The 23,919-nt window shown below is 43.8% G+C and overlaps 1 protein-coding gene across 3 annotated transcripts in view; it reads right to left on the bottom strand.

Annotated features, from left to right (window-relative positions):
* Positions 1-23,919, bottom strand: part of STX18 (syntaxin 18) — a 118,151-nt gene that overhangs the window by 8,268 nt on the left and 85,964 nt on the right. For 2 of the 3 annotated variants that reach the window (XM_017539157.2, XM_017539159.2), the window contains 2 exons: positions 10,249-10,364; positions 6,306-6,394 (listed from right to left, as the gene is read on the bottom strand). In XM_017539157.2, coding sequence (XP_017394646.1) covers positions 6,306-6,394; positions 10,249-10,364 — 205 coding nt within the window. Of the gene's footprint in view, positions 1-6,305; positions 6,395-10,248; positions 10,367-20,547; positions 20,599-23,919 lie in introns of all 3 variants that reach the window. The other variant, XM_037742228.1, reaches the window with a different exon arrangement.

Genomic DNA, 23,919 nt, shown 5'->3' with positions numbered 1-23,919 from the left:
ACCTAGTCCCTAAAGGAAGAGAATCTGGTGCCTGAAGGTTCAAAGGTGCTAAGGGCTGAGGAGAGAGGTTTGCCAATGGCCAGGAGCTTTAATGGAGAGCAGCCTCTGTTTAAAAAACAAAAGGCCTATTTCCCAGATGACTGCAAGGTCACTCTTACTTAAGGAGGCTGGCAGGGCCTAGGACAATTAGGTCATAGCAAGGCTGCTGACAACACTGACTTGTACGAGGTTTCAGGATGGTGTCCAACACTGTCTAAATGGCAAACCTTCACGCCTTTCCTTGTCTATTGCTGGGTGGCAGGCCTGTAGTGGTGGATGTACCAGGTGGACATAGGAGCCAGTTCTTGGGGCCTTGCCAGAATGCTGGTACAACGCTGGGCCAGTCACTGGCTTCTGGAAGGCCTGTCAGTTTCTCTGGGGACAGATGTGGTGATTCTTATCCTTTCCTGCCTGACCCTGAGGATGCAAAGCCATGGCTGGACTTCCAGCCCCTCACCTTCTAAGCAGGAAGCTGTTTTGGAGGTAACAATCTCTGGGTGTCTCTGTCTTTGTCACTATAATGGGGATAGTAACAGTACTTAAGTAGCGGGGTTATTAGAAGGAATATATGAGTTAATACCTGTGAGCTGTCTACCAAAGTGCTTGGCACACAGTAAGCTCTCAGTGAATGCTATCTACCATGATTAATCTCTTGGGCGTCAGCTTCTGGATATGCAAAATGACTGGCCAGATGCTGTCAAGACCCCTCCTACCACTCTAGTCTCAAACCCTAGAGGCCTGCTGTGGCTCTCGGCCATTTCGCTCTCCCAAGCGCTGGGAAATGCACCTGTAGCATCTTCTTCCAGCTCGCTGAGCCTCAACAGCTAGTACCTGTCTCCGCATGGCCATGCTTTGCAAGGTGCAGTGCTGAATAAAAGGCCTAGTCTCCAAGGTCAGATGACAGACAGGGGTATCTATATGTTCTGTGAAGACAAACCTGAACACAGTTGAGGAAATGCCTCATTTTCCTATGGAATTGCAAAGGATGGTGAGAGGCCTTGATGGTGGGTATGGTGGGCAGGTTGGGCCCTCCATGCATGGTGTTCGCCAGCTGCTGCTCTGGGCCCCCGCATTGGCCCATCTGTTCTATGCTGTTAAGGTATCTTTCCAAAACACAATGCTTCCCTTCAGCTAGACCAGCACTCCCCTCACCCTCCAACCACGGCAGTACAGCATCATGTTGAAGAGCCTAGGACTTGGGAGCTATGTGACCTAGCGCTGCTGACTTAAGCTCTCTGTAAAACAGGACCAGCAATACTCTCTCCCATCTGGGGTTGCATAAATGAACAGAGGCTGAAGTGCTCAGAGCAGTACTTGGCACATGGTATGTGTCACATGCATGTTGGGCAGTATCATTATTCAACTGCTTTATCCCATTTAGAAGACAGTCAGACTTTCCAATCAAGCCCTGCTAAAAGGTTTCTAATCTGGTTTAAAGGACAGAAATTCACATTGTGAATATATTATTACAGAAATCCTTTTCTAATCTAATCCTCTTTACTATAATTTTCAATAGAAAATCACTCCTACAAAGGCCTTTGAGTATAAAATGAGGCCAAGAGAAGTATTTGTGTCACGAAGAACCAAGAACAGCTAACTCAGGGGAGCACAGGGAGACTGTCCCGGAAAGCCCTCTGGCCTTCATAGCTCAGAAGTCCCCTGCCCAGGCCCTCTCTGGACTCTTCCAGACGTGCTTTCTCTGTACCAAACCCCTTCACACTCCTGGCTCTGTGACCTTCACCTCGTTCCCCTGTGAGCCCCATAATATGACAGTACACAGACCCAGCAGAATCCTTCTGGTGGGAGGGAGCCAGCAATTGCTGTGCCCCTGTAAACCTGGAACCTCCCCAGGGTCTGTCCCGCTCTCATTATGTGGTGTTCAGATTCCACCAACTCCTTGTTCTAGACGCATGAGCTGAAACTGGCAAGCCCTGCCAGCCAGCCACTGAGGGTTCTATGGGCCACCTCAGGGCACAGGGCCTTGGAAGATGCCCTTTATTTGGATTTAAGAAACAGAAGTCACATTCATGTTTTTAAAAATTATCCCAAGGAGTACATCAACAAATGCAGGTGGTTTTACCTGAGGCAGGCAAAGTGAATGTGTGCTTAGAAAGGGGGAGTTTTCTTGACATAGCATTAGAAAACAATTTGGTTCCACTCAGCTTGACCAGAAACACCTGCCAACTCAAAGGCATTAACATAACCGTATCATGAGTTATACAGGGAAATTTACTGTGCAAATCATATAACACCCTGCAACCATTTTGGAATATGTAATAACTGTTCCTTTGGGTGAAACAATGAATTACATTGCTATTATTGGGCTTAACTCATTATTTTACCCTGAGGAAAAATTCCGAAACAGTGATTATGACTTATGACCACGAGTTGCTACAACATTTTCCAATTTAAAACCAACAGTGTGGTATTTCTTTCTCTTCATTTTCAGAGTTAAGCCTTTTAAATAAGATTTGGGTTAGTGAGACTATAAGACATGGTACTTAGCTATTATTCCCAATTAAGAAAGAAGTTAGCTGGACATTAAATAGCCTGTCATAAAAGTATTGAACATTACAGGCTTCTGCCTGATCCTCCTGGAGTAACACAGTAAAAGTTAGGAAGTCCTGCTGATTCTGATGCTTTAGTCGCTGATACTACCACGGTGGAATCACCAGTACTACTGGGAGTGGCTGCGGTATGTCTTTAGATGATTTGGGACGGTGGAATGAAACGGAAGCATGCTGCACTGACCTCACTGTGAAAAGAAGAGCCGTACACTGACATAGCAGTTGCTAAATCACGTGCTGTCCATGTGCAGGTCATGCGACAGTGCCGACATGGCAGTGTCTTTCTGGTGGGAGGGAGCCACCATTTGTTCTGCCCCACCCTCCGCTGGGTGCTCTTACAGATGCTACTGCACCCAGCACTTGAGACAATTCTGTATGGCATTGATTCTGAAGACATCAGTGCTGCAGTGATTTCTTGCGTCAGCTTACAAAGCTAGTGAGTGGTATAAATTCATGGCCAACTCTGTCTAGTCCTAAAGCCCATGTTCTTTCATCATCCCTCTGTGGGATGGGATCATGAAGTGTTACGGATCTCCTTGCTGCCAGCCTTCCTCTGGTCCACCTTTCACACAACTACAGGCTGCTAAATCACACATCTGCAGAGGTTAACACACTTACCTCACCACTGCCTCGCACAGAAAGGCAAAAATCCTCGGACAAAAAACCCACACTATTGTTATTGTAGCTATTTCCTTTATGAAGAGTCGTGGAGTGCATTAAAAAGAAAAAAAAAAAAAAGCCCAACACAGAAGGTAAACTCTTCTTATATACAAATGTATTTTTTCTTAGTGAAGAGGCAAAGCTGTACATATTTTTTTCTCTAGCAAAGAAATGGGGTAATGGTATAATATTTGGGGAAATGACTCATTTCCACTAATAAAAGGATTTTCTGTAAACTGATGTAAACCTAAGAGATTTTTAAGAAACTTCTGCTACTATTTGGCTGTAAGACGGGAGTATGACCCAATCCCTCTGTACGTCCCTTTGTTGGCTTCTCCGCCTCAGCCTCCCTCCAGTGGAGTGTACCCCAGGGTGTGTCCATGAGCCCTTCTCCTTTCTCCCTGTCCGTCTGGTTTCTGGAGAGCCTCTGAGGTGATGATTTTGGGAAACCACTCATCTGGGTGGATAAATCTGTGTGAAACAGTATTGTATCTGAAAGGCATATGAACACAGTCTGAGCTCCAGCTGCCATCCTTCATGCCCTGATCCTGCTGCATGCATACCACGGTCTGTCCCTGCCAATGGCACTCGGGCAGCTGTGATCCAGGAACTGCCCAAGCTCTTCTACCCTATGCAGGGAGAGGCTGTTCTGCCTCCTTGTACAACCTGTCACTCTGAAGGGGAAAGGAAGGGGGAACGGAATTTTTCAAGCACCCTGTGTGTCTGGCTCTGTGTTGCACGCACCTCATGGGCCAACTCACTCAGACATTAGACCCACCTGTGAGGTGGCCATTATTTGCCCATTTCACAGATGTGGGAACAGAGGCCCAGAGCAGTGAGAAGGCCCAGGGCTGCAAGGATGAGGCTGGGTGTGGATGCCAGTCAGATGATACACTTGTTCCTACTAGGCTGTGCTGCCCTTGGCTTTTTTATTCATGCCATTTTTAGGAAAGAGATTTGGTTTCAGTCTTATTTCAGGCATGGAGAAGAAACAGGAAGTCCAGAGAGCAAGAGGATGCCGAGCCAGTCCTCTGCCCTTGGCAACCAATGCTCACAGGGCAATGGCATGTGGACCTGGCCGTCCCTGGAGGTCCCCAGCCTGCACAACTATGCTGACAGTGATACTTCGGGGGGCTGGCGTGGCTGTTCTGACTCCTCTGCCTGGCTGGCCTATGCCAGTGTGCCACTGTTCCTGTGCAGCAACACTCGCCTAGACCACCAGCAACAAGTGGGAAAAGAAGTGCAGAGTTGGAGCCAGAGCTTGGCTCTGCCGCTCTACTGGTTCTGTGACGTTGGGTGGGGCTTGAGAGTTTTTGTGCCTCCATTTTCTTCAACTGTGTAACAGTGACAATTCCTACTTGACTGGATTGTCACGAGGATTCAACAGGACAATATATGTAAAAGGCTTGGCATATAGAAGGCATTCATAAATATTCATAATACTGGTAATAACCAAACACTAGAACATTCTAGTAGTTATTACTGATGATCCTGTTTTACTATTGAAAACACTGTTCTGGGCTCTAGGAATATAGTGAGGAAAACAAACTAAGATTCTGCTCTCACAGAGCCTGTGCTCTAGTGGGGATATGCTGGGAATCAAGTGGGGTCATGGCACACAGTATCTGGGAGCTGCTGCAGGTCGGGGGGCCGGGCCTCTCTGGGGAAAAAACACCTGAGACCTGTAAGACATGCCAGGAGTGGACAGAGAATGCTTGAAGTTTCAGGTGGCATAACCAGCAACACAAATGCCTCAGTCTGAGAGGCTCAAGTCCGGGGAAAAGACTGGACCCCATTCTTCCTTGACAGAGCTATGTCTTCACATACCACTTCTTAACTTCTTGAGGGCTGGATATCTAGCTCTTCTATGATTAACTAGGGGACTCTGAGCAAGACCCTTTACTGCCTTTTGCCAATGTTAAAATGAGATGCTAGGCTGGGTCCAGTGGCTCATGCCTGTAATCCCAGCACTTTGGGAGGCTGAGGTGGGTGGATCACAAAGTCAGGAGATCGAGACCATCCTGGCCAACATGGTGAAATCCCGTCTCTAAAAATACAAAAATTAGCCGGACATGGTGGTGCGTGCCTATAATCCCAGCTACTCAGGAGGCTGAGGCAGGAGAATCATTTGAACTCGGGAAGTGGAGGTTGCCGTGAGGCAAGATTGTGCCACTGTACTCCAGCCTGGCAACAGAGCAAGACTCTGTCTCAAAAAAAAAAAAAAAGAGATGCTAATGTTCTACCACTTCTTGGTGCAATTACTAAGAGTGTCATGGACAAAAAGAGTATCAGAAAGTTCTTTCCACTGCAAACTGCTGCACACTTAAGATGCTGTCGCTTGCCAGGCAGAGCCACTGGAAGCAGGCTGTGTAGTCGACATATTCCCATGCCTTAGGCAGAGGACAGCGTCACATGCTAGCAGCTTTCGACGACATCTGCTCCCATACACAGGTAGCATATTCCATTTGGCTTCTGTCACACCAGTGTCCAGATGAGCTGCACACAGACACTGCTGCACATGAGCTGGCAGGGGCTTGCCAGACCTATCAGTTTCCTTTTGAAACCCAACCAGAGATGACAGACTGCAGCAGTTGGAAGCTAGAGGACAGGTAACTAAAAGGAGGTCATATTAGTAGCTAAGGTGTCACTCTTTTCACTTTTCCATCATTACCTATACTTTTTTCACATTATCATAGCACTAGCAATTCAAACAATTAAAAAACATCATAGTGGCATTTATAAAAGACCGATTTATAATCGTCTGGAAGATGATTTTACTGTTGTTGAAAAGATATCTATTACTAGTAAAATTCTTCCAAGGCAAAATTTCTTCTTTATGCTACAGCAAATTTAAAGCATATGAAAAGTACACTAAGAATTAGGAAATCAAATAGGAAAATGCACATAAAATATACTTCTATAATTTTTAAAACTCAGTATAAAAATCAGGGCAAGGGCAATGAGGATGAGCTTCTCCTCAATGAAACCGTCATATGAAAACCAGTTAAAAAGAAATGATTAGGCAGAGAATAGCATTACCATTTGTATTTCTTCCGGGGATAACTCATCTTCACCTTTGCCATCTCCCCAGGTTCCCAGTTCAGGTTGCGCTTCAGCCAAAATCTTTTCTGTTAAAAAAAATTAAAAATAGATAGAAGACCAAGTATTCATTTTAGAAGAGGATGGCTTAGGATGTAGTCGTAACACAAACATGAGATAGAACAGAATCTTACAGCTTTGTCCATACATTTCATGATCTTTGGGCTAATATTCAGGCACTGCAGAAATGATTCTTTCATATTCAGGCTTTCCATTGTCTTTGGGTAGGCACGTGCATGTGTGTGTGATGGGGAGGGGGACCTATACACAGTTTCAATATCGCACTGATGTCAGCAATGGCTGCAAACTAAATGGACATTCTTTAAAATAAGTCTTAAAGTGTTTTACTTCAAGACACATACAACCCTGTCTCTACTTTTAAAGACTGTAAGACATACTTTTATTGTAAAAAAAAATGCATATGTACATATATACACATACATGTTTACACACACACATAGAGGAAGTAATATACCATTCCCCAATCCTATTCCTCTCCCAGAAGTTACTGCTTTGATGTAGTTTCATAGACTTTATCTAAGCATATTCACATAGAAAGATATGTGAGTCCCTGCCTACCCATATAACTCAAGTAACACACAGTTTTGTGTGTATGGTTGCTTGCTTTTCACAAAGATATCAATGGTAACATATTGTTCCAAAACTTGCTTTGTATGTTTTATCAATACATCTTGGAGATCATTCTAAGTCAGTCCGTGTAACTCTACCTTGTTCTTTTAAACTGCTGTGTGATATTCCATCGGGAGGATACACTAGTCTTTATCTAACCATAACTCCACTGGCAGACCTCAGTGGTTTCAGACTGTTGACTGGTGTGATGGTGCTGTGTCCCAGTCTGTGCTTTGTGCACATGCTGGAGTGACTCTCTAAGACAGATACCTGGGCATGGAACTGCTGAATGGGAGAGTAGAAACATTTTAACCTGGAGATTTTTTTTATTATAATCAAGGAAACGTGATGCATCCTCCATGACGCATGTCAATACCACAGGCCCATAGAAAGGACTGCTGCCACCCAGGATAATGGCAAGAGGTCTGTGCAGTTCATAAACGGGTGGAGCTGAGGGCAGAGGAGAGAGGGATGGTAGGGATCGATCCTTGGGGGAGACTGTAATAAAATCACTTTGTGTCTGTGTGTCTCAGTGGTGTCTCTGGACTTATCAGTGAGCTGCCAAGTACTCAAAGGCAAATACTGTTCTTTTTCCTTTTTTCCTCAATCTCAGTAAATTTCCTGTAGTTGATCTCAGCCCCATGAGATGCGAACAAGTCCAGATCTTTGAATAGGGGAAGAGAACATAATGATAGCAACAATGTAGAGAAAGCTGACTCGGCAGGCCATGCCTGAAAGTTATGGTTATTTATTAGAAATATTTCTTTACAAAAAAGATCTCCATGTCATCCACAACCCAGTGCATGCAGGCTTTTAGAAAAATGGCTGTTTTCACCAGAAGTGTCATTATAGAAAAACATGTTTGTACAAGATTGGCTACAAGTATCTTTAGAAATGGATCTGGTATTTTCCTGAGATGACATTCTTTGGGTAGGAACATTTGTACCTTCATCTACCCCCACCCCCACCGTGTGAGCTATCTCCTACTTGTCCTCATTATGGTACCCATTTCAAACTTTGACTGTTGTTGATTTCCTTTTTAAGGATAAAAACACCAAAATTAGAAACACAGAAACCTTGCTCGTATCTGAACCAAGCATAAATTAACTCTGAGCTAGAATGGGAAAGATCTCTTAGCAGAACTCACACTCTGCAACATGTTCATTTGTGGCCATCAGAAGCCTTCTTGACAGGGGGCCCTAAGGATCAGCCTGAAGCAAAGCACCCACCATGCTGGCCCTCTGCCCAGACCACCAGTGCACCCTGGTGCCGGAGGCAAGTCCAGATTCCCTAGTCTGGCATTCAAGGCCCCACCCACCTTTCCAAGCTTACTCCCACCTCTCCTCCCGCTGGTGGGCTTCACTGATCCCCAAAGGTCTTCTTTACTAACTACATTCCATCCAATATGTGGGCCTTCTGGCCTCTGAGCATTTGCTCATGCTGCTGCCTTTGTCTAGAACTTTCTAAGCTTTCTTTTTTTTTTTTTTTTTCAGGTACAGACTCATTTCTCAGGGCCACCTCCTCTTGAAGTCTCCCTGGCCCTCTGCCTAAACTCTCTCCACTACCTCCACCCTCTCTTAAGGTACCACTTACTTTCTCCCAGGGGCTAGAGTCTTATCTTCCCCATCAGCTGTGAGCTCCCTGCGGGCAGGATCATATCCCTGAAACTTTTTGAACTCCAATGTGACACGCAAAGGAAAATACTCAGTGGAGCTTTCCAGATTTTGGATTTTCAGATTAGAGATGCTCAACTGGTAAGTATAGTGCAAATATTCAAAAATTTGAAACAAATCCAAATCCAAAACACTTCTGGTCCCAAGCATTTCAGATAAGCGATACTCAACCAGTGGGCACAGTGGCTCATGCCTGTAATCCCAGCACTTTGGGAGGCAGAGGTGGGTGGATCACCTGAGGTAAGGAGTTCAAGACCAGCCTGACCAATATAGTGAAACCCTGTCTTTACTAAAAATACAAAAATTAGCCGGATGTGGTGGCATGCGCCTGTAGTCCCAGCTACTCCAGAGGCTGAGGCAGGAGAATCGCTTGAACCTGGGAGGTACAGAGATTACAGTGAGCCAAGATTGTGCCACTGCACTCCAGCCTGGGTGACAGAGCGAGACTCTATCTCAAAAAAAAGAGAGATACTCAACCTGTAATTTCTGTGACATGTCCAGGACTATCCCTACCATCTAGAAGACAAGAGTTAATGAGAACTGCTGGGCGTGGTGGCTCACACCTGTAATCCCAACACTTTGGGAGGCCAAGGCGGGTGGATCACCTGAGGTCAGGAGTTCGAGACCAGCCTGGCCAACATGATGAAACCCCGTCTCTACTAAAAATACAAAAATTAGCTGGGTGCCGTGGCATGTGCCTGTAATCCCAGCAACTTGGGAGGCTGAGGCAGGAGAATCACTAGAACCTGGGAAGTGGAGGTTGCAGTGAGCTGAGATCACGCCATTGCACTCCAGCCTGGACGACAAGAGCAAAACTCCATCTCAAAAAAAAAAAAAAAGAGAGAGAACCGTCATGAGACTATGGAGAAGGATACTGGACTCCCAGGTCTCTCCTGGCTCCAGCACACCATCACCCTATGATTCACGAAAAGAACCATGCTCCACTCTGCCTCTGAGATACAGCAAACTATGCAGGCATCCCTACGTGGGGTTATCAGCCGGATACACAGATCGCAGGCATCCTATGACCACATTGTGTATGTCCCCCCCCATTTTCAGACTCATGGAGACCCTGTATTTCTTCTGTATCTCCTGTGCAACAGGAACTGTTCTAAGCCACGGGCCTTCTGGTATCCCTGGTGACAGGCAGCACATCAGTCCCAGACTTGCGTTTTGTCCCGTTGGTTTGACTGGTTGCGGAAGGCTGCTGAGGTTGCACACTCTACCTGGAGGCAGGCCTGTCAGCTCAGAGCTGACGTGCAGGGCATGGCTGCCAGGGAGGCAATGCTGCCTCTCCGGAGGCAAATAGCTCCCGGCCTCATCCCTCCAGCAGACCCTTTCTCCCAGACCTTGCCAGCTCCCAGGTGACTGGGTAAATGTACCCCACACCCCCTACCTCAGTGGGTCATGAAGATCAACTGTGACAGACACGAAGGTTGCCACCCCCTCCTTCCTTTGCTTTATGCAAATAACAAACACTAAAACATGTCTGAGACCATGCTATTTTGTTCCTGTGCTGTCCTCTTGCCAACATGTCACAATGAAGAAATGCAAGGCAAGACTTTCATCTTTATTCATACCTGGATGTTCTTCAGTGGCAGGGTTTTCTTCAGAGTCTTTTGAAGGACTTTGTGAAACTTTCTCAGAAGATGTGGATTCCCTTGTCTTTGTATTTGGTTCTGGTTCCAGCTTAGATCTAAAAATAAATAATTAGCAGTCAGGTATTTTATTTCCAGAACAGGATTCCTTTTTGACAACAGAATGAGTCACATGTGACCCTGCACTTTTGCTCCGTGTCCCTGTACTGGGGAGCAGTCACTGCCTCTGGGCCCAGTGACAACCCAGACACACCTTCACTGGGGCACTTATCACTGGCACTGTTGCCTGAAGGGTAGAGACTGTGCCCCCACTCTGCATTCGCAGCCACGGCACACTGACCAGCGTGCAGGGGAGGCTGCAGTAAGTATGCGCTCAATAGTCTCCATAGACTAACACTGCACTCAACAACCCAGGAAGCTGAACTGATGCTCACCCAGAAGTTGACACAAATGCAAAAAGATTGCTGAATATGTTATTAATTATATTACACATATTATATATATATGCATATGTATATATACCCCCCCATATATATATCCACCCACATATACCCACACATACATATACCCACACATGTATACACACACATATATATGCCACATATATAACCCCCACACAAATATTCCCTACATATAAACACACCTCATATATATATACATACATGCATGTCCCCCCACATACACACACACCATATATATACACATACTCATATATACCCACCCACTCACATATATAAACACACACACATATATAATATAAGCAAGCTGAATTTAGCCATATATAAAGACAATAATGTATCATGACCAAATGGGGTTTACCCCAGGAATACAAAGTTAGTTTAACATTTGAAAATCAATCAATGTAATAATACCCTCCCTTAACAACAACAAAAAAAGCTTACATGACCATTGCATTAGATGCAGAAAAGGCATTTGAAAAAGTCAGGATCCCTTGATGATAAAAACTTTCAGCAAACTAGGAAAATAAGGTATGCAGTAAAGGGATGACTCAGCAGGTTTGTGGTGTTCAAATTCTGCACATTCCAGGGAATAAACTGGCCCTTCTTGGCTCCTGGGAGATAACTTCTAAGCTCTGTCTTTGTATACCTGGGGGCATTCCAGATAGTTTATGCTAACAGTGTGATTTACGACTGGGGGCCTTGGGCCACTCTATCAGTGCACGGCAGACACACTTGATGGCAATTTAAGAAATGAGGTCTGCCATGTGGAGGTTGCCTGGAGGGAGGGTGGCTGAGTAAAGGCGCTTTGTAAACTACATTCTTTGTATAAGCGGCAGTGGCTCTCCTGTCCAGCCCACTGCCACTGGACTGCTCTATACATAAGTTCCCCCAAATAAATTTTGTTTTGTTCGTTGGCTCGGGGTCTCTTCTTCAGCCTCTTTGGAGCAAGTGCCATCCCTAACTGAAGTTAACAGGGGTCTGACATGACCATCCGTTTGGCCTCTGGAGGGGCTGGAGACTGAGTTAACTGTGACCTGCTGTGCTAGCACATCACATCTACATGACTGACCCCCAGTGAAAACCCTGAACACCAAGGCTCAGGTGAGCTCCCTGATTGACAATACATGGTGACACACATATTGGGAGTCACATATTGGGTGAATTAAGTGCTGTCTATACTATTCCACCGGGAGAGGACAGCTAGAAGCTCCCACCTGGTCTCTCCTGGGCTTTGTCCTATATGCCTTTTACCTTTGGTGATTTTTATCTATATTCTTTCACATAATAGACTGTAACTGTGAGTATAATAGCTTTCCTAAGTTCTGTGAGTTCTTCTAGCAAATCCCTCAATAAGAAAGGAAATTTCCTTAACCTGATAAAGAACAGCTACAAAATACCTACAGCTGACATCATACTTAACGGTGAAAAGATTAAATCCTTGTCCCTTAATCAAGAGCAAGGAAAAGACGTCCGTCCTAACCACTTCTATTCAACATGGTACCAGAGGTCCAGGCCCTAGCCAGTGCAATAAAACATGAAAGGAACAAGAAACAAAAGGCATAAAGATTAAAAAGCAAAACTATTGTTATTCACATATGGTACGATTATGTATGTAGAAAATTACACAGAATTTACCAAAAAAAGCTACTAGAACTATGTGTGAATTAATCAAAGTTGTAGACAGAAGGTCAATATACAAAAATCAATTGTATTTCTATATACCAGCAATGAGAAATTGGAAAATAAAATTGACAAAATGGTATCATTTACAATAGCGTTAAAAAAATCCAGGAATAAATCTAACAAAAGACGAGCAAGATGTCTACACTGAAAATAACAAAATATTGCTGAGAGAAAGAAATTTAAAAATAAAGTAAAAGAAATAAATGCAAAGATTTATTCTTTGTATTTATTAAAAATTCAACCACCATGCCTGGCTGATTTTATCCTCTTTGAATTTTCTTCATCTGCAAAATGGAGGAAATACCACCTTTCTCAAAGAGTTCTTTCAAAGATTAGATCAGATCACCCATGAGAAGGTGCCTAGCATGAAGCCTGGCACACAGTAGGTGCTCCCCTGCTTTACCACTAACCTCCAGGCCTTAGTTTTCTTAACTGTGGATAGACGTTAAGATGTCCATTTTCCCAAATTGATCTATAGATTTAACATAATCCCTATAAACATCTCATCAGATTTTCTAAAGAAACTGAAAAGCTGTTTCTAAAATTTATATGGAAATATACAAAAAATCTAAAATAGCAAAAACAATACTGAAAAATCAGAAATTTGAAGGATTTACAACTAGCTGATTCTAAGACTGACGATAAAACCACAGTAATCAAGACAGTGTGACAGTAGAATAAAGACAATGAGACCAATGATGCTGGATAGAGTCCAGAAACAGACATATACATGTTTGGTGAACTGACTTTGGTGATGCTGCCAGGTCAATTCAATGAGAAAAAGAAAGTGTTTTAAACAAACATTGGTAGAATACATAGATATTTATACAGAATAAAATAAACCTCAACCCCATCTCATTCTTTCAAAACACTGGTCTGAGACAGACGACAGACCACCCAGAATCATAAGGAAAACATAAAAGAATATCTTAGTGACATTGGGGTAGACAAAGTAAAAATTAATAAAATCCAACTTCCTCAAAATTAAACATTTCTGCTTACCAAGAGACACCACTAAGAAAATAAATAAGCCCTAGAATAGGAAAAAATATTTGCAGCATGTATCTAAAGATGTGTATGCAGAATATATAAAGAACTCCTATACAAATCAACAACAAAACAATCCTCCAATACAGAAATGAGTAAAAGACTTGAACAGATACTTCACAGAAGAAAATAAATGGTCAATCAACACATGAAAAGGTGATGAATATTATTAGTCAGTGAGGAAATGTAAACTAAACCCACAATGAAATAGCACTCCACATCCAGTAGAATGGCCAGAAAAAATGACCAACACCAAATCCTGCCATGTGGAAGAACTGCAAACTTTCATACATTGCTGGACAGTGTGTCAAACGGAACTATCACTTTGGAAGATTTAGGACAGTTTCTTACTAAGTCTAAGAAATATCTCTACTATGACAACCCACTTTTTTTTTTTTTTTTGAGGTGGAGTCTCGCTCTCTAGCTCAGGCTGGAGTGCAGTGGCATGATCTTGGCTCACTGCAACCTCCGCCTCCAGGGTCCCAGTTCAAGCAATTCTCCTACCTCAGCCTCCCAAGCAGCTGGGATTACAGGCACGAGCTACCATGCCCAGCTAATTTTTGTAGTTTTTAGTAGAGACAGGGTTTCACCATGTTGGCCAGTCTGGTCTTGAACTCATGACCTCGTGATCCGCCTGCCTCGGCCTCCCAAAGTGCTGGGATTACAGGCATGAGCCACCATGTCCAGCCAACAACCCACTTTTAAGTTGTTTACCCAAAAGAAATGAAAAGATAGGTCGACAAAAAGGCCTATGAAAGGATGTTTACAGCAGCCTTATCCATTATAGCCAAAAAATGGGAACACCTAAATGTCTACCAACAGGGTAGATAAGCCACTGGAGGCACTTTCATGCAATGAATGCAATACCATTCAGCAATTAAGAACGCACCAAGAGTACCTCTCAAAAAAAATGTGTTATGCAAAGGAAAAAAAGCCAGTTAAAAACATAACTTAAAAAAGAAACCTATTTAAAGATAACCTGAGAATTTACTGCATGTTTGAGACTAGGTACATACATATAATTATTAAATTTAGCATCTATTACTTTAATATTTTACCTCAATTATGAGTTTTGGGAGGTAGGAATTGAGCAACCTGACATATTAGCAAACTGTCAAACTAGCTTGACAAGACATTCAACTACCAAAATTTTCAGTTTTTTTTCCAGTTACTAAATGACAAATAAAATTTCTTAGCCTGCTTTCCCACCTATAAAATGGGGCTCTGACTATCTTTCTTGTTAGAGTTACTGGTTTATACGTAAGTGCTTACCCAGCACAGTCTACAGCACACAGTAAGAGCTCAAAAACTTAGCTATTACTACGATTACACTACTGCTGCTGCTGCTGCTATCACTGTGAAATAACAAAAGACAGAATGGTTTAATAAGACAATTTTTTTGTGAAGTCTTAAAGCAATATACATTTTTTTCCTCTGACAAGATGCAGACCAATGTAGGAACAGAAGAAAACTGCTGAAACAACCCATAAATAATTCAAATAATTCAGAGAAAAGAGTACACTGGTACAATCAGTACAAGAGAATCAGGGTCTTCAGTGCTGGCCCAGCTAGCTGCTGATCTGCTGGCTGGCACCATGGAGGGGAAGGACTGAAGGAGCCCTGGCAGTGTAGCAGGGAGTGGCCTGGGGTGGGTGGTGGGGGGCTTTCTCAGGAGACTGACCTGATGCCCTCCCAGACTGTCTTGACTGTCAGGTTACTCCAGCAATTCCACAAATCCCATGACAGTCTGGAGATGACAGTCCTTAAATCCCTGGTTGACTGACTACCTTGAAAAAGGCACATTTAGAAATGGAATTTGGAGACAACAAAGGGCTTAAATTCTAGAGTGCTGCTTATTTTCAGTGTGACCTTGGATGTGTTTTATTTTATCCTCTTTTTTTTGGACAGAGTCTGACTCCATCACCCAGGTTGGAGCACAGTGGCACAATCTTGACTCACTGCAACCTCTATCTTCCAGGTTCAAACGATTCTTGTACCTCAGCCTCCCGAGTAGCTGGAATTGCAGGTGTGTACCAACAGCCCCAGCTAATTTTTGTATTTTTAGTAGAGACAGGGTTTCGTCATGTTGACCAGGCTGGTCTCAAACTCCTGATCTCAAGTGATCCACCTGCCTCAGCCTCCCAAAGTGGTGGGATAATAGGTATGAGCCACTGTGCCCGACTTTTATCCTCTTTGTCTGAGTTTTCTTCATCTGCAAAATGGAGGAAAATACCACCTTTCTCAAAGAGTTCTTTCAAAGATTAGATGAGACTACCCATGAGAAGTTGCCTAGCATGAAGCCTGGCACACACTAGGTGCTCCCCTGGTTCACCACCTAACCTCCAGGCCTTAGTTTTCTTAACTGTAAAACGGCTTTCAGTATCTTTCATTCCACCCAACACCACAAGGTTCATTCTGGCTTTATCTCTTTCATTTTTCTGAGTGGGAAACCTGGCTTCCAATATCATTCCAACAATACCTACTACAAAAGTTGTTGCAAACACTAAAAATGTAGTAGACCTAAAAAAAGTAACTTATGAAAATCTTTTTTTTTTTTTTTTTAAGATAAAGTCTCAACTCTGTCTCCCAAGCTAAAGTGTAGTGTTGTGATCATAGCTCACTGCAGCCTTGAACTCTTGGACTCAAGCAATCCTCCCACGTCTGCCTCCTGACAAGCTGGGACTACAGGTGCAGGTCACCACACCCAGCTAATTTTTAAATTTTTTGTAGAGACAGGGTCTCACTATGTTGCCCAGTTTGATCTTAAACTTCTGGCCTCAAGCAATCCTCCCACTCCAGCCTCCCAAGTGCTGGGATTACAGGTGTGAGCCACTGTGCCTGACCACCATTCTATTTTACCAGTTATCTCCATAATGTCCGTTATAACAATAGCATCACACACTGCACCTCACCGGCACTTCTCTTTGGTCTCCTTTGTTTGGAACAGTTCTTCAGTTTCTCCTCGAGTTTCATGGCCTCGACACACAATGTGCCAGTGATTCTGAAAGAGATCTCTCAATTTGATGGTTGGATTCAAGTTATGCATTTTGAGCAGAAATCACAGAAGTGATGCTTTCTTCTCGCTGCAGCCTATTAGACTGTGTGTGATTTCACTTTTGCCCATTTGACGAAGGTGGTGACTGCCAGGCTCCCTGACTGTCAAGTGATTCTCTTACCCTTTGTAATTAGTAAGTACCAGGGGGAGGAGTGCTTTGACACCATGTAAGTATCAATTTCAATCTTTCAATGCATTCACTTAGTTATTCCTATTCTGATGGACTCGTAATGTCCTATGCCATTGAACCGGTTATAATGGGCTACTGTCATTTATTTTTATGCTCAAGTTATCTCCAATTTGGCCGGTAGAAGCCGTTTCAAATTGATGGCTGTGTCCTTTAGATACGTCCTAACATTCTGAGTCCTTCCTTGCTTTCTGACACAACAAAATGTTCCAGGCTTATTTTATATGTTCCCTGCTCCAGTTTAAGAATCAGCCATTTCTCTAAGAGGCCTGGCTCTCTGAGGGTGAAACTGGTATTGAGAAGACAAGATCTGAGTGCTAACTATGCTTATGCCTATTACAGTGTCACTGTTCCCAGGCCTTCTCAGTGGCCAGAGCAAGAAAATATATGCATGCATTTTCATACATGTACATATCTACACATTTACAAGCATAGTTATTTCTGTATTGATCTTTGGAAACTGAAAACCCTGAATTCGTGCCAGTATCTTTCATTTCTACCCAAGACCACAGACAGGGCTTTTCCCCTTTCACTTCTCCTATGGTGAGAAACCTAGCTTTCCATATCCTCCTTTATTTATTTAGAGACGGCATCTGGCTCTGTTGCTCAGGTTGGGGTGCAGTGGCTCAATATCAGCTCACTGCAACCTGCGCCTCCCAAGTTCAAGTGATTCTGGTGCCTCAGCCTCCCAAGCAGCTGGTACTACAGGTCGTGCGTCACTACACCCAGCTAATTTTTGTTTCAGTGGAGACGGGGTTTTACCATGTTGCCCAAGCTGGTCTCGAACTCCTGGCCTCAAGTGATCCACCTGCCTTGGCCTCCCACAGTCCTAGGATTACAGGTGTGAGCCACTGTGCCTGGCCTCCTCCTGTATTTATTATTCGATCTATTCTCCTAAATGTAACCAACCCCGTCTCCCATCCCTCTCCATTCCTCTCCAGCACAGATCAGTACCTCTCCTTGCTTAGGCTATGAATGCCCATGAAGACCTCCCTCTTCTCCTTGCTCGGGTCAGGCACCCTGCCCTGGAAAACTGCAGCTCCCACCATTGCAGATGCCCATCTTACCCCTGCCTCACTGCATGGCTTCAGGACTGACTTGAAGTCAAAGGGCTGAATTGACTTTTAAATAAAGAACTCCTTTAATGTCTGTCATCCTTTGTGTCCAGAGTATGCTAATGTACCAGTTTTCAATTTCAAATGAATAAAAGACTATAGTGCAGCAGACTTAGACAAAGTTGAGTGCTTTTCTTTCTTTAAGTGATAAAAACAGATTCTAATTATACACAGAATGTCTGCTGAAGTCCTCAGGGAAATTACAAATTAACTAGTTGAAGGCAGTTTGGGGGAAAGAATGCAATTTTTAAAAAGCCATCAGAAAAATCAGTTTATGCCCCACGATTTATTTAAATTGATTTCTCTAACTGAAGGCTGAACATTTCGGAAGTGCTATGAGCACAATTTCTACCTGGCCAGCACCTGCTTCCAGGTCCCTTATTTGAAAAACCTCAGGATTCTAGTTTAAATTTAAAGAGAACACAAAAAGATAAAAGAGAGGAAGAGAAATTTTTCAGTTTGAAACAAGAAAATGTGTGGGAGGTTTTTGCAAACCTTATATACAGCCCGCTACAATTACTGGACAAAAGTGATTATTTCAGATTTCAGTATGGCTCTCATACGGCCACGCCTTGTTTCACTGTGCCTTGCTTTACTGCGCTCTGCAGATACTGCACTTTTTGTCTGTTTTTACAAATGGAAGGTCTGTGGCAACACTGCATGGAGCAAATCTACTGGCGCCATGTTTCCAACAGCATGTGCTCACTTTGTGTCTCTGTGTCACATTTTGGTGGTTCTCAAAATACTTCAACCTTTTCCATTATTACGATACTTCTATGATCTGTGATCAGTAATCTTTGATGTGACTTCCGTAACTGTTTTGGAGTGCCATGAAGCACACTCACATGAGATGGTATACTTGATAAACATTGTGTGTGCTCTGACTGCTCTCTGGCCCAGTTGTTCCCGTCTCTCTCCCTCTCCTCGGGCCTTCCTATTCCTGGAGACATAACACAGGCCAGTGAATAACCCAGCAATGGCCTCCAAGTGTTCAAGCGAAAGAAGAGTTGCACGTCTCTCACGTGAAGTCAAAAGCTAGAAAGTATGAATCTTAGTAAGAAGGCAGGCCAAAAGTCAGACCTCTTGGGCTGAAGAGTTAACCAAGTTATGAATGCAAAGGAAAAGTTACTGAAGGAAATTAAAGTGCTACTCCAGTGAATATACAAATGACAAGAAAGCAAAACAGCTTTATTGCTGATGGGAGAAAGTGTGAGTGGTCTGGAGAGATCAAATCAGTCACAACATCCCCTTTAGCCAAAGCCTAATCCAGTGCAAGGCCCCAACTCTCCTCGATTCTGTGAAGGCTGAGAAACGTGAGGAAGCTGCAGAAGAAAAGCTGGAAGCTAGGAGAGGTTGGTTCATGACATTCAAAGAAAGAAGTCGATTCCATAATGTAAAAGTGCAAGGTGAAGCAGGAAGTGCTGGCGCAGTAGCCGCAGTAAGTTATCCAGAAGATCTGACTAAGATCACTGATCAAAGTGGCTATACTAAACAACAGATTTTCAACTTATATACAACAGCCCTCTGTTGGAAGTAGATGCCACTTAGGACTTTCATAGCTACACAGGAGAAGTCAATGCTTGGCTTCAATGCTTCCAAGGATAGGCTGACATTCTTGTTAAGGGCTAATGCAGCGGATGACTTTAAGGTGAAGCCAATGCTCGTTTACCATTCCAAAAACCCGGGGCATGGTGGCATGTGCCTGTAGTCCCAGCTACTCGAGAGGCCAAGGTGGGAGGACTGCTTGAGCCCAGGATTTCAAGGCTGCAGTAGGCCATGACTGTGCCTCTGCGCTCCAGCCTGGGTGGCAGAGTGAGACCCCAACTCAAAACAAACAAAAAGCCTCGCATTTCATAAGGCTACAGCTGCTATAGATAGTGATTCCTCTGGCAGATCTGAGGAAAGTAAATTGAAAACCTTCTGAAAAGGATTCACCATCTTAGACGCCATTAAGGACATTCGTGATTCATGGGAGGAGGTCAAAATATCAACTTTAACAGAAGTTTGGAAGAAGTGGACTCCAACCCTCATGAATAACTTCAATGGAGGAAGTCACTGCAGATATGGTGGAAATAGCCAGAGAACTAAGATTAGGAGTGGAGCCCAAAGATGGGGCTAAATGGCTGCAATCTCACGATCACACCTGAATGGATGAGGAGCTGCTTGTTACGGATGAGCCAAGAAAGTGGTCTCTTGAGATGGGATTTGCTCTTGGTGAAGAGACTGTGAGCACTGCTGAAATAACAAGGAAGAGCTTAGAATACTGCATGAACTTAGTTGACAAAGCAGCAACAGGGTTTGAGAGGACTGACTCCAATTCTGTAAGAAGTTCTGCTATAGGTGAAAGGCTATCGAACAGCACTCCACACAATACAGAAATCTTTCATGAAAGGAAGAATCAATTGATGCAGCAAACTTCATTGCTGTCTTATTTTAAAAACTGCCACAGCCGCCCCAACCTTCAGCAACCCCCACCCCAAATCAGTTGGCAGTCATCAACACTGAGGCAAGACCCTCCACTGGCAAAAAGATGACACCTCACCGAAGGCTCAGACAAACATTAGCAGTTTCAGCAATAAAGTCTGTTCTAATTAAGGTATGTACTTTTTTAAACATAATGCTATTGCACACTTTTCAGTATAAACATAGCTTTTATATGCACTGGGGAAACAAAAGGTTTCTGTGGCTTGCTTTACTGCGATAGTCACTTTGTTGCTGTTTGGAACCATTCCTGTCATATCTCTGAGGTACGCATGTACTTCTTTTATGCCTCCAATAAAGGTTCTGGGTAGAAAGAAGATATTTTTGATATATAATATCATAGTATTGTACTATAATTTCAAAACCAGCTGTCAGACTAAGGTATCCAATCAGGCACAGGTGCCACGGACCCCGACAGCAGTCGATTAAGCCATCCTCACCACTACCCAGTCACTCATTCAACAAATATTTTTTGGGCATCTACTACATACTAGGTGACTTTCTAACCCAGTGCTGCTCCAAGTGTGGTTCAGGTACCCGTCCATGGACTGTTGGTTACTAGTCTGCTACAAGATAAGTACAAAAATGAACAGTCAGCATCTAGAAACATTTCTAGCAATCTGACATTACATTTAATCAGTGGTCTCATTTCACTGGACAGAGCAGACACAAGCTCAGGAGTTGTCAGACTACTGTGGCGAGTTACTGCGGCTGTGGTCCAGGCATCATGGCCTTGAATGTCATGCTGTTTAACCCTTGTAAGACATGGAAGCAAGGGAGTGATAAAGTCACACATACATTTTAGGCAGATGCCTTCTGCCTAAAGGTGAGGAAACAACAAGAAGGAGAGCACTGGACTACATTGTGAAGGATCACATAATTATTTCCCTCAAGGTCTTTTGTGCAAAGTAATTGGCACAGGGCAGCTAGCTATGTGGCAGGAGACAAGGCTATACTTTGCTGTCTAAATGAGAACAATTCCCATCTGACTGATTTTAATTTGTATTTTAGTCAAGGCCCCTGCTGAGAAACAGGAACTAAGGTAACAGCAAAGTCTCTTTTTACTTTACTTGGGTACCAGTTAAGTCCTCTTGGGATAATGAAGTAGAAATGTGCATTACTCTTCCTGGTGAGTGGGAGACCCAGTGACCACCACACACATCTCGATGATAAATCACACATCGTCAGAGGGCCTACCTCCTCCTCCATAACTTCTTGGGGCTAACTGGTCTCCCTGTGCCCGGGGCCTTCACCTCATACTCTTCCCCAAGTCTGGACTGCTTTCTAGCTTCTAATCCACATACACAGATATTTTTCTTTCGGCAGCCAACACAAATCCCACTGCTTGGGACATCTGCTCCAATTACCCTGAGATTCAAATCTTGATTCAGCTTTGATGCTGCATCAGTCCAAATTTGCTGATCCCCAATATCCTAATTTGGAAAATGAAATACTAATATTTATTGATACAGTGGTTTTGAGGATTAATGACATAAAATAATATACTGCCTGGCACATGGTAAATGCTTAATGGTAGATAATATTAATAGTACAAATTAACATTTATTAACTCACTGTAAGTGTTTTACCTTTATCTTCATTTTGTTCTCACAACAACACTACAAGTTAGGTACTATTAATTTTCCCATTTTATAGGTAAGGAAACAAAAGCACAAGAAGTTAAGCAAACTGCTCAAAGTCATACATTTTGAAGTTGGCAGAGCCAGGATTCCAACACAGGCTGTCTGGCTGCAGAGTCTGGCTCTTAGGCACTATACTACGCCACTTGTTCATACTATTTTCCCCTCTGGGCTTACTACCAACTTTGCTAATTATGACACATCATGATTAAGTGGCTAATTTTTCATGTTTACATAGCAACCCAGCCTGCTTCTAAGCTCCCTAAGGGCAAAGGCTCAATCTATGACTTCTTTCAAGCTGCCCTCTCAGTGCACTATGTAATAGCAGCTATTTGCTGACAGATAACTTGACTGATCTGCCTACTATCTTTCACAAATGCTTTTATTTGTTGGCATTAACGATTTCAAATCTGTTTCACAAATGTGCAGAAAAGGGTTCACACAGCAGACCTGAGACTGCTATCCTTGGAAAGGCCTGCTTGCAAGGTTAACCCTTGCCTGGCATCTGAGAACCTGGACTTTGGCAGAGTTCATGACATCCTAATTGATAAAAACAGCTCACTGTGCCTGAACTGTTTTGCAAAAAATGCCGTTTGAATGCAGTTCAGTGCTGAACACCTGCTTTCTTCCTGGGAGTCTAGAGTTTTGATACATGCCAGGTGTGAGGTGCCTATGTGATCAGCCCCTAATAGAATCCCTGGGCAGTGAGTCGCTAATGAGCTTCCCTGGTAGACAACACTTCACACACGTTGTCATAGGTCACCTGCTGGGTGACTCCATTGGGAGAGGACTCTTAGAAGCTCATGTCTGGTTTCCTCTGGACTTTTGTCCCACATGCCTTTTCCTTTGCTGTTTTCCTTCGTATCCTTTCAGTGTGACAAATCATAGCCATGAGCAGGACTGTATGTTGAATCCTATGAGGCCTCCTGGTGAATCCTGGAACCAGAGAGCAGTGCTGGGGACTCCTGACACAATAAGAATTTAAAAAACGTGGGCTGGGCATGGTGGCTCATGCCTGTAATCCCAGCACTTTGGGAAGCTGAGGAAGGAGGACTGGTTGAGCCCAGGAGTTTGACACCAGCCTGGGCAACATAGTGACATCCCACCTCTATAAAATAAAATTTAAAAATAGCCAGATGTGGTGGCACATGTAATTCCAGAGTAATTCCAGCTACTCGGAAGGCTAAGGTGGGAGGATTGCTAGAGCCCAAGAGGTCGTGCCACTGCACTCCAGCCTGGGAGACAGGCTCAGACCCTGTCTCAGTAAAAGAAAGAGAAGAAAAAAAAAGAAAATGTGTCCCCAAACCATTATGTGATGTTATCTCCTGAAAGAACATCCTAAAACATTTCCAAAGCTGGTCTAGAAATGGTCCAGATATGGACACTTGTTCACTGATGAATTCAATCTCCAAGGCCAGTGGAGCTGCAGTGGGAACGACCGTGAGGACACAGCTCTTGCATTCTAGATGCTCATGTGAGCCCAGAGGGGAAGACAGGCAGGTGCCGTGGGAAATATAGGAGTCTGGCCCTGCTGCTTCCTGGCTCTGTGGCTTTGGACAAGTCATTTACCCTGCTGGAGCGTCAGTGTCCTTACCTGCTGATGGAGCTCCTAACAGTGCCTGCACGAAACAGGTAGTGGGTTGGAGAGAGGTGCGCACTCAGAACACATGACATCAAGCAAGTCTGTCACGGGTGACCCGAGGATAGCCTCCGGTGGCCTGCTTGCCGTGCCCTAGCTCTTCTCTCAGGCATATACTTTCAGGAACAACAAAAAAGGGCAAGGGGGTCAAAGAGATTGAGGTAAAATGGCTCAGTGTGCCAGGGTTATTAAGAGATAAAATGGGCAAGAGCACAGATTTTGGACCAACAGCCTGGCTCAAACCCCAGCTATGCCACCTGTGGGACTGTGAGACCTTGGGTGAGAGGCCAAACCTCCTGAGCCTCAACTTCCTCATTTGTAAAATGAGGGACGTAATAGGACCTG

The sequence above is a fragment of the Cebus imitator genome, unplaced genomic scaffold (genome assembly GCF_001604975.1).
Source record: "Cebus imitator isolate Cc_AM_T3 unplaced genomic scaffold, Cebus_imitator-1.0 Scaffold117, whole genome shotgun sequence".
Taxonomy (NCBI): domain Eukaryota; kingdom Metazoa; phylum Chordata; class Mammalia; order Primates; family Cebidae; genus Cebus; species Cebus imitator.
This window is presented reverse-complemented; position numbering and strand designations above follow the sequence as displayed.